We start from the raw sequence: 10,990 nt of genomic DNA, 5'->3' as shown, positions 1-10,990 counted from the left end.
AATCTAATATAAACAATACAAGTATGGCTCTAATGTTTAAGAAATGAATTAAGCAGCTCAGCAGTGCAGCTTTTTCTTTTTAATATTCCCTCACTGCATATTTTCATGCAGCTTTTTTTCTAGATTCAAATTTCACCCACAAGCCATCCTTTGCCTTCAGCTGAAATTTGGTTATAGTAACAGGGTACACAGACTTGGTGCACCTCACTGGGACATAGGACTGTAAGATTGTTGCCAAGGTGATCTTCAACTCCAGCTGTGCCAGTCGCATTCCAACACAGCCTCTTGGACCCTGACCAAAAGGCAAATAGGTATAAGGGTGTCTGGATTCTTTGTTCTCTGGTGTAAACCTTTCTGGGATAAATTTGTCGGGTTCCGGCCAAATGTCGGGGTCAGTGTGCAATGCATACACTGGAATCATCACTGTCATACCTTTAGGGATATGAATGCCTTGAATATTTATGTCATCAATGGCATTTCTGTTTAAGAAGACGCCTGTTGGAAACATCCTCAAAGTTTCATTGGTACACATTTCAAGATAGGTTAATTCCTGGACAGTTTCATAACTTGGTAATTTTTGTCCACATTTTTCATCTATCTGGTCTAGGACTTTCTGGCAAATTTCAGGATGTATTGCCAGGAGAAACAAGGTGAAGGATAAACTTGCTGCCAGTGAATCATAGCCACCAAGAATAAAAATTAGTGACTGGCCCTGAAAGTAAAAATAGTTACAACAATTAACAATTGCTATTTAATAATACTTATTACATTGACTAAACTATAAGCTTCTGAGGTATTTAAATGTAATATAACTAAAAACAGGTTATGTTAAACAGTTAACATACATGTATTTCAACTCTTGTAAGTTCTTTTTCTTGTTCAACATCAGTTTTTTCAGCATTCATGATCAGATCAAGGAAGTCATTTACTTTGCCATTAAGTCCATCTCTTTTCCTTTCTTCTATAGCTGTATCCACTACTTGTGCAAAATAATCCATGGATTTTTTGGGGAAAAATGGTAAACCCATTTTTGAAAAAAGCCTTCCCAAAAATGGGGACATAAAAGCAAATGAAAAAAGCACTGGGTTGGGGTTCAGGATCTTGTAAGCTTCAGTAGCAAACCTAGAGTTTGGATTTTTAAGTGTATTGAGATCTAGACCAAAAGCTGTGCTGGCTATCACATCTAAGGTAAACGCTGAAATAAACTCTCTCAGCTCAACCTCCTGGCCTGACTCCTGTAGTGTATGGATGTGTTCTAGCAGTATCTTGGCATTGCGTTCAATATGATGGGACATAACTTTGATACGACTGGAGCTGAAAGTTGGACTAACTAGTTTTCTCACTTGTTTCCAATGCTCCCCTTTAAGAAAGAGTATGCTCTCTTTTAAAGGAGATTCAACAGAGAAGAAATCATTCCGATCAACAAAGTTGTTGAAATTTTTCACAAGAATCTCTTTAATAATATCCGGATCTCTGGCAATCATAACTTGAGTTCTACAGCCATACCAGCCATACACCTAAAGCAATAAGGCAAGTTGTTTTAATCATGTATATATGAAATGAGAAAATACTCTATTAATCAGTGATTAACATTTATTTAAATTGACAATACAAAAATCATTATTTCAAGTAGGTTAATTAACTAAAAAGTGTATTGTGTACACTTGATTTCAACACTTGTTGAATGCTAGAGTAATTCTCTACTTCACTAGTATTTGATCTTACAACTTTTAAAGGCCTGTTGAAAAAACATCCATAATTTTGTGCTTTGTTTACTAAAATTTACAACATTTACCTTTTTATCTTGAAATTGTTTATAAAAGATCCTCTGCACTTCAAAAATTCCATGTTTTATATCAAGCATGAAATTACCAAGGAGCCAAGATGGAGGAGGTGTGGCTATGCCCATTTTTTGAAAGCTGCTGTGGTCTGGTCCTGTTACTTTGATCATACAGATCAGAGCCAGGACGATCACGATGATGACAAGTAGTATAGAGAGAGCATCCATTCTTGTGAACACTGTCAAGGGGAAATGTCAGAATATTCTTTACAAAATAGAAATAGAATAATTATTCAAATGATAATATAATTATAATACCGGTTACATTACTTTGCACAGATATAGATCTATATGATTTAATGCATTTACAGATGACAGTGAAGTTTTTGGACTATCTGCATCTACATTTTTCAGGATTGACTACTTAAGTCAAGCATTAAGATTAAGTGTATGTCATAATAAACTATAGATTGCTCCATCTCAAAACTAAAATTCTCCATTTGTCTTGGTGAATTCAGTAGGAACTTTAGTGTGAATTGCACACTGCATTAGCCTGTTATGTAAATAGAAATTGTTTGGAACTGAGTTAAATTTATAAAGAACAGAATTTTTTTGTGTTTGCTTAACTTGACATCAGTCATTAAAAAATAATTGAAACACAGACGCGTTGCGAGGGCGGGCAGGTGTGCAGACCGCACTGGGTGACACTGTATAGGGGGGGGGGGGGTGACACCATGGCAAAATATTGCAAAATGTACAGAAGAAAAATGCTTTTTGCCAGTTCCATTTATAATTAATTAAAGTTAAATAGTCGTTCAAATCGACAATTATTACAAGAGGGTGGAGGTGACACCATGACGTAAACGTACTAACTATAGAGACAACAATGCTACATCCTACTATATCATTAACAAACTATAGATAAACATCGTTACTATTAAGTCTGTAGTGATTAAAGCTTATACACATACATGTACGCATGTGTGGCATACATTTAAATTATAGGCCTATGTAGGCTGACAGACAAACACACACACACACACACATATATATATATATATATATATATATATATATATATATATATATATATATATATATATATACTTTGTTTCTTGGTGGGGATGGGGCCACCATAAAATGCCGCACTGGGTGACACCCAACCTAGCGACGCCACTGTTTAAACATTAAAACATTCAATACTAAAAGAGGAGTTCATTAAGACACAATAAGTTTGTCAAATCAACTGGTGTTTATTTATTAGGCCTACTGTTTATTTTCAAATTTTAAGAGCACTTAAATAAAATGCATTAAGAAAAGAAAACTTATTACTTTCATATTTTGGTGCATTTAAAAGCGTGTTGTAGGCTAATAGATTTAAGCTTTTCTTATGTACACGCTTCAGTATTAAATCTTTCATTTTTGAAATACATTTGATTAGATTACATTAGTAATAATACTAATCGTTAGTATCATTATTACTAGCAAAAATACAAATATTATTGATAAAATGGACTAAATTTAAAAACAATAATAACTAAAGAAATGTAATTACCAATTACAAAAGCTATTTTACACAAATGTTCACGATTTATTTAGTATTTTCCTTTCAAAACCCCAATAGCAATAGAACTACAAGAAAAATAGAAATAAATAGTGTATTCTTAGTTCGCTGCTTTCACTTGCACGCAGCTGGCAACATCAGCATAAAAAATCTGCACGGCCTGATAGACTTTTAACACAAAGCTAGCTCGTACTTTGGCATTACTTTTTTTAGGAGGTCAGATAAAAATGTTAAATATTTGTCATAGATTTGTTGACATTCTTATTTGGCTCAAATTTTTTTAGTCTCTTTACATCTTGTAAATTGCTTATCATCCACTGGCCTGTGTTTACCTTGTCGTAGTTTCGATTCAATAACCCCTGTGTGTCATTCTTAAATCGTAAGCTAGCATAAGAAAATTATTCTTTTTGCAAAACAAATCTAAGTAGGTCACGAAATGCAAGTAACGCAAAATCAATCCGGTGAAAGGGGAAAGCATGAAAAAATATTTTTCTTCGTCCAGTTGATTGAACGTATTTAGATTAAGATTCGCATAAAAATAGACATTTTTTACGGCACTACACAACACATTAAATCGTTAGATGTCTGCTTACTTAAGCCTATTAAAAAATGTGTTCTTTGATTCAATGAAAGTAATTTGGCATTACACCCTAACCTTGCGGAAAAGAACATCTTTATTTTTCTTTATCATCAATAATTATAGACAGTCGTTTGGTAATGGTATAGACCCGTCTTAGGGGTCGTCCATAAATGACGTCACACTCATGGGGGGAGGGGGGTCCGTAGTTTTGTGACGGTGTGTGATGAGGGGGAGGGGCGGTCAGATGATGTGACGTCATTTTATTTTCATTATGAGAAAGCAATGTTCGAAAACGAGTTTTAGCCGTTATGTCAAGTTTTAGAAAACGAGTTTAATAAATTGTAATAGGAAATTATCAAAATACTTTATGTTGACAGAGTTCTTACACCAATTTTGAGGGGGGGGGGGGGTGTAGGCTGAGGTGTGACGTCATTATAGGGGGGAGGGTTTGGCTTTTTGTGACGACGTGTGACGGAGGGAAGGGGGGGGGGAGATAAAAATCGTCCAAAAAAGCGTGACGTCATTTATGGATGACCCCTTTATAGTAATATTATCGCCTCTTGGCATTCATTACTCTGTTTTAGATATCAGTCTGTTTATGTGATCAATTTTGTATTTGAAAACATTATTTTTAAACTGAAAATTAGCATGCAGCTTTAAACACATTTTAGTTGGGAAAACCTATTTTAGATATCTTCCCATGTTCGTGTTTGTGTGTATGTGCGGGTGTGTGAAACGAAAATTTTAGTACCGCTTTAGTTAGGTCACGAAATTACCGGCGTACGGAATATATATATTGACCGACTCATAAAGATAATGGACGAAGATTTCAAACCAACCAAATGATTTATGAAACTTGCAAAAACCGTGGCAGAAATTCAAAAAGGAAACCTACAACTGCTAGATTGTCTAGAAAGATTATCAAACAAAGAAGAGATATAACTAGAGTTTCTTCCAGGCACCTCTTTGCCCCCCCCCCCCCCCACACACACACCCAGCCGAAGAAAGTCTACCGCCGCCCCACCGAACGAAATCTCGTTTATATACACAATATATACTTTTACCGGTGTCTGTCGCCCCCCCCCCCAGGAAAATTTAGACTCTCCCCCCCCCAATATAAAATGCCCCCCCCCCCCCCTCCCCGGAGAAAAACAAACACTGAATATAACCAAACCAGAAAAGGGAAAAGACCAAACGGCAGGGTGAGATAGATGTAGACGGGACAGACACACAGCAACTGGAATTGTTCAGACGTTGGAGATAGCAGATAGACCTGAGTGGAACAGAAGTAAAGCTGGCCCAAGCCCTTCATTAGAAAAAAAAAAGAGCCATTGTCGTGTTATATGTCCCGTATATACATTTTAGCAAAAACACAGGACTAGTTCTATTCTTGATCTGTAGAACTGCTTAAGGCACAGATTTCCTTTAAAAATATAATTCCTTGATAATGGATCATACATCATTAGCATCTTTAGCATCGTCGTTGTCACGGTCTCCTGCCTCTCTTGTTAGTTTCCCAGCTCTTATGTTTACATAACTCTAATGATACCTTCTGATAGGAAAATGTTTTATTTTTCATTGGTCGGCATTGCAGGATTTTTTTGACATCCACCCCACAGCTTCACAAATATATTTTAGGAATCTCTGTACTTTTCTCTGACACTGTTTTTTTGGTATTGCCTATTTTCTTCAGTTTCTGTGACAGGCGTTTTTTAAATTGACAGGGTAGGATGATGCACCTGTTGTCTAGCACCTAACATGTCCGGCTTGGTTGGGCCTGCAAGCGATCCTTCCTCTTGTGAAGCTGTGAGGGTCCTCAAGGCAAGCTGTGATCACACCACGACAAAGTGTGTGCATCGGCTGACGTGATAGTGAACGGTACATATTTTAATAATGGTCCTATTTGTTTTTACGACCATTCTATGACACTGAATTTTATTTATAGAATAAAGGGGGGCCTGTAGAATGTAGGGATGGGTAAAAAAAAGTCATATTGAGATTTATTGGCATAAGATATTAATTATCTATTTATTTCTTGTAACAAATTCAATATTTAATGTTCTACTATACTGACAATTGCAACAGTGCTAAAGCATTTTGTTATTAGCGGTCTGTTTTTTCATGGCATTTATACTAGGGCCTAAACGCCATTTTGCAAATATTTGATAGTTGATCTTCTTTGGCACATTCTTGTTCTAAATTTCCATTAAAAACTGGCATAAGATATTAATTATCTATTTATTTCTTGTAACAAATTCAATATTTAATGTTCTACTATACTGACAATTGTAACAGTGCTAAAGCATTTTGTTATTAGCGGTCTGTTTTTTCATGGCATTTATACTAGGGCCTAAACGCCATTTTGCAAATATTTGATAGTTGATAAACTTCTTTGGCACATTCTTGTTCTAAATTTCCATTAAAAACTGGCATATTTACTTTTAACTGCCCCAAACCGGAACAGATGGTAGCCTTGATATTTATAGGCTGTTGCTCGTAATTTTTAAACTCCACTAATTTCAAGTACAATTATACCACAAAAAAACAGGATTTTTTTCCCTACACATTGATACCAATTTTGTGTCTCTAGCTTAATTAGGAGCTAAGATATGGCCTTTTAAAAATTTGTGGGCGTGGCTAAAACAGCTTAGACCTTCGTCATTCAAGTCAATGTTACATAAGCAAAAAAGTTGGCACCGATGGTTTTTTCATTGCATCATCACGGATTCGCATTTTTCGAAAAATTAAAAAATTATAATTTTATTGCATCATTCGGGATTCGCATTTTTTTAAAAACTAAAAAATTATAATCAAGCTTAAAGTCTAAGTTATTATACTGGACTGGATGTGATTTGAATGAGTAATTTAATGCCATTCATATATTATTATTGACTTATTACTCCGTGTAAAAAAAAATAATGTAGATCTAGGTTTAAACTAAACTAGATCTAGTTATTGTAAATCGATTTATTATTATTTAATACTGTTACTACTATTATTGTATAATAGAAATGCATAAGCACATATTACTGCACACGTTCTTTATATCTAATTGTAATGAACGATATTACTTGGGTAGATGAAGTAGAGTAGAGTACATACATACACACACTTCATGATAAATGGAAGTAGCAATTGGTTGCCTTTACTTTCTCTCTCAGCCCCCCCCCCCCCCCCACTTACTTGATATTCCGTGTCTATATTAGGAGGCCATAATAAAATTATAGAACAAAATAAAAAGAAAACAGCTTTCAAAGTGTGTACCAGTGTTTATTACTACTAAACTATGCAATGTAAATTATTAGAATGTGAGAAACACAGTATTAAAATACAGTAATCAGATTACCACATGAATTTTAATTTTGTCTAATAAGATAGAAACATTTAGGAGAATGGCAAAGTAAAAAAAAAGATTGTTTGCACTAATTTAAAAATATGTTTATCAGAGCAAAGAAATAAACTACATAGTGACAACCTCAATTTAGCCCTTGTATAATCTACGACCAACACAGTACTGTAAAAAAGTTACATAATCATAATTAGTGTGAAGAAACAAATCTACAGTACAAGAAATCAGCCTCGTCTCATTAAGATCTCTTAAGAAGAAAAGTAGTATTAATTATCAAGGAATAAACATTAAAATATTGGTTTAAAGTATAATTACTAGTAAATCTAACCCATTCATTGAATGTATGCTGGAAAAAAAAAATAGGTGTCGAAAAACTTCTTGGACCACTTTAGTCTCTTAGTGTTAAAACAATTTTCTTAAGTATCAATTATAATTAATCTTTAGATACAATTAGCACATCTGAGGAAAAAAATATATTTTAAAAAGCGTTAGTACTTGTGTGATAAATTAGTTTGGACCAACATTTTTGAAGCACATTAACTACTGATTCTAGGATTATCTAGCTGATTTCAATTACCCTGAAAAATAAGTTAAGTAATTAATTAAAATGTATTTTTTTTTACACTATGAAAACTAAACTTAATTATAAACATTGTTAGTATTAGTTTTCAAAATAAGTTTACAATTCACAGCAATCATTTTTTCAGTAACAATTTACAAAAACACTAATGTTTAAAAAATAAAGCTCATTTGTATACTAAAAATGAAAGAAGTACTCTGAAATTCTGATAAGCTATTATTCAGAAAGAAAAACAAGACTCCTACAAAGTTAACAACCAGTGATTCTGCCAGATGACTGAAATCCTCAGCATTATCCTCATCCTCTGCCCAGTAGCTTATGGTGTAAAGAGCAGACTTTTATTTTGTTGCTGGCAGCCTTTTAATAGTCCTTCCACTGTATTGCGACACACCCTGATCACCTTGCTCCCACTTATGAGTCAGCTGAACACCAATCAGATTTCCCATCAGATACCTCTCCAGCTGTCGCACCAAGAAAGGTTCAGTAGAAGTCAACAACGCTTCCATGACTTTAAGAAACAGAGTACATTTGATCGCCACATTGCGGTCTTGTAACTGAGCTTTATCGAAGGACCAGAAATTAACTTCCCAATCAGCCTGAGTGCTTGCGGCGCTGCACGAGAACCCCAGGCTTCTTGAGATCTGCAAGCAGTTGAATGTAGACTTAAGTTATGTCCCAGCAGCCACATCATTCTCCATGAAAACTACCTGAAAAGAGAAGGGCAAATGGAATTAGAATTTAGCAGACCATTTCACAAAATATATATCTAGCACAACATATTGCAAAGTAAATAAAATAAATTTAAAAATTAAAAATAAATTCAGTCTCCATACTTACTAAATGTACTTCCACCTGAGACATTGGTTGAACATAGAAAGGGCTGTACACAAGTTCCACCAACCTATTCCAGTCACAAGCCTCTGTTCTCCTCAGCCGCTTTATCTCAGCCATCAAGTTTCTGATTGCATTAGCAATCCTCTTTACACATTGTTGGTCTTGCCTATAAGTAAATAAGATGTACAAAGAAAACAAATTAACCCAAGTTGTAGGCACACAAGTCTAGAAATAAATTAATATTAATAAAATTATCAAGTACTAAAATTGTCCTTAATAAAGAGGTCTAAGGGCATAGGGCTTTATAAAATTATATAGGCCTAGTTATTAAGTTATAGATATATACATAGGCCTAGGCCCTATATTAATTTAAATATATAGGCCTACTTGATGGAGAATTATACCTGAACTAGTCTAAATCTATTCTTAACCATTTAACAATGTCTCACTATTTTTACAAGTTCTAGATCTAGACTAGTACTTGTATGAAATAGAATCTAAGAATAGTTTCGGCAAAAATAAAAACATTGCTGTAACTGAAAACGTGTAAAAATATAACTAAAAAATTAATGTAGAGTCCTAATCAAACATAATGATTAAATGATTATGTTCATCTAAATGTACTGCATTAAAATAAATAGGCTAATTAGTAATTACTGAAATGGTATAGGCCTAGGCCTACTTAATACTACTTATATTAGGCCTACTTAACTTAGTACTTAATGCATAATTAGATGAACACTTAGGCCCTATAAATTAATTTAACTTATCTAGATTCTAGAATCTAGATCTAAATAAAAATTAGTGTTGGCCCTATTAGATTAATTAAATTAGATCTAGATTCTAGATCTAGAATTAATTAAACTAGATCTAGGCCTAACTAAAGCTAGATTATTTTTTACTTTTTACTAGATCTAAATCTAGTCTGATCTAGATCTAGATCTAGATCTAGTTACTATAGATCAATAGATCTAGATCTAGAATCTAGTAATCTGGATTCGTTTTTCTAAATCCAGAATTTATTAGGCTATCTAGAATTCTAGATCCAGGTCTACTTGTGTAAAAATCTTAAAATGAAATTAATGTAGAGTCTAGATCTAGACCTAATTGTCCTAATCAACCGTAATAATTTGGTAAATGTAGGCTACTTAATCTAAATTCTAAATTATTAATATTAGTAGGCTAATACTAATATCATAGATATCAAGTAATGCAATATTTTAATAACGTAAGAATCACAGGAAATTTGGCGCGAAATTAAGGCTCTCTCGCGGCCAGCCTTCCTAGGCTTGCGGACCATTGAAATCGTAATTTTAAAATATAGGTTAATTTTACAATACCCAATTATTACTATTTTCAACATTTAGGCATCTATTTCTAAATATTAAGTACTTTATTATTTATAGACTCTTACCTTATATTTCAGCACATTGCTCCTCTGTAAGATAATAAACGAGATCCAAAAATTAAAATAGGCTTTGAATCTAAATCCTCTTGAGGTTTAAACAAAGATGCGCACGGCGACATGCGTAGATCAGGTGTGCTGTGGTAGAGCCTTAAGCGACACGGCCTTAATTAGCAATGGTCAACCGGAAACATGGAATTTAGGTTCAAGGTACAGCCATGATTACCATGGCAACAAAGGTCACGGCGCAAGCTGCGCAACTCGCTATCTAAATGTACTGCATTAAAATAAATAGGCTAATTAGTAATTACTGAAATGGTATAGGCCTAGGCCTACTTAATACTACTTATATTAGGCCTACTTAACTTAGTACTTAATGCATAATTAGATGAACACTTAGGCCCTATAAATTAATTTAACTTATCTAGATTCTAGAATCTAGATCTAAATAAAAATTAGTGTTGGCCCTATTAGATTAATTAAATTAGATCTAGATTCTAGATCTAGAATTAATTAAACTAGATCTAGGCCTAACTAAAGCTAGATTATTTTTTACTTTTTACTAGATCTAAATCTAGTCTGATCTAGATCTAGATCTAGATCTAGTTACTATAGATCAATAGATCTAGATCTAGAATCTAGTAATCTGGATTCGTTTTTCTAAATCCAGAATTTATTAGGCTATCTAGAATTCTAGATCCAGGTCTACTTGTGTAAAAATCTTAAAATGAAATTAATGTAGAGTCTAGATCTAGACCTAATTGTCCTAATCAACCGTAATAATTTGGTAAATGTAGGCTACTTAATCTAAATTCTAAATTATTAATATTAGTAGGCTAATACTAATATCATAGATATCAAGTAATGCAATATTTTAATAACGTAAGAATCACAGGAA

At 33.7% G+C, this 10,990-nt stretch overlaps 1 protein-coding gene across 2 annotated transcripts; it reads right to left on the bottom strand.

Annotated features, from left to right (window-relative positions):
- Positions 1–6: 6 nt before the first annotated feature.
- LOC131949324 (cytochrome P450 3A11) lies at positions 7–10,322 on the bottom strand. 2 transcript variants are annotated; one of them, XM_059311169.1, is made up of 4 exons: positions 10,102–10,322; positions 1,796–2,019; positions 846–1,517; positions 7–712 (listed from the first exon to the last, which is right to left on the bottom strand). In XM_059311169.1, the coding sequence occupies exons 2-4, from the start codon at positions 2,006–2,008 to the stop codon at positions 104–106; spliced, it is 1,494 nt and encodes a 497-aa protein (XP_059167152.1). In that variant the 5' UTR covers positions 2,009–2,019; positions 10,102–10,322; the 3' UTR covers positions 7–103. The 2 variants fall into 2 exon arrangements, with proteins under 2 accessions (XP_059167152.1, XP_059167143.1); XM_059311160.1 differs by lacking the exon at positions 10,102–10,322 and adding an exon at positions 3,336–3,536.
- Between the last annotated feature and the right edge of the window lie 668 nt (positions 10,323–10,990).

Source organism: Physella acuta, unplaced genomic scaffold (genome assembly GCF_028476545.2).
Source record: "Physella acuta isolate Inbredline_101_S28 unplaced genomic scaffold, ASM2847654v3 ptg000061l, whole genome shotgun sequence".
NCBI lineage: Eukaryota > Metazoa > Mollusca > Gastropoda > Physidae > Physella > Physella acuta.
The sequence above is the reverse complement of the archived record's forward strand: the minus strand, read 5'-3'. Positions and strand labels throughout refer to the sequence as shown.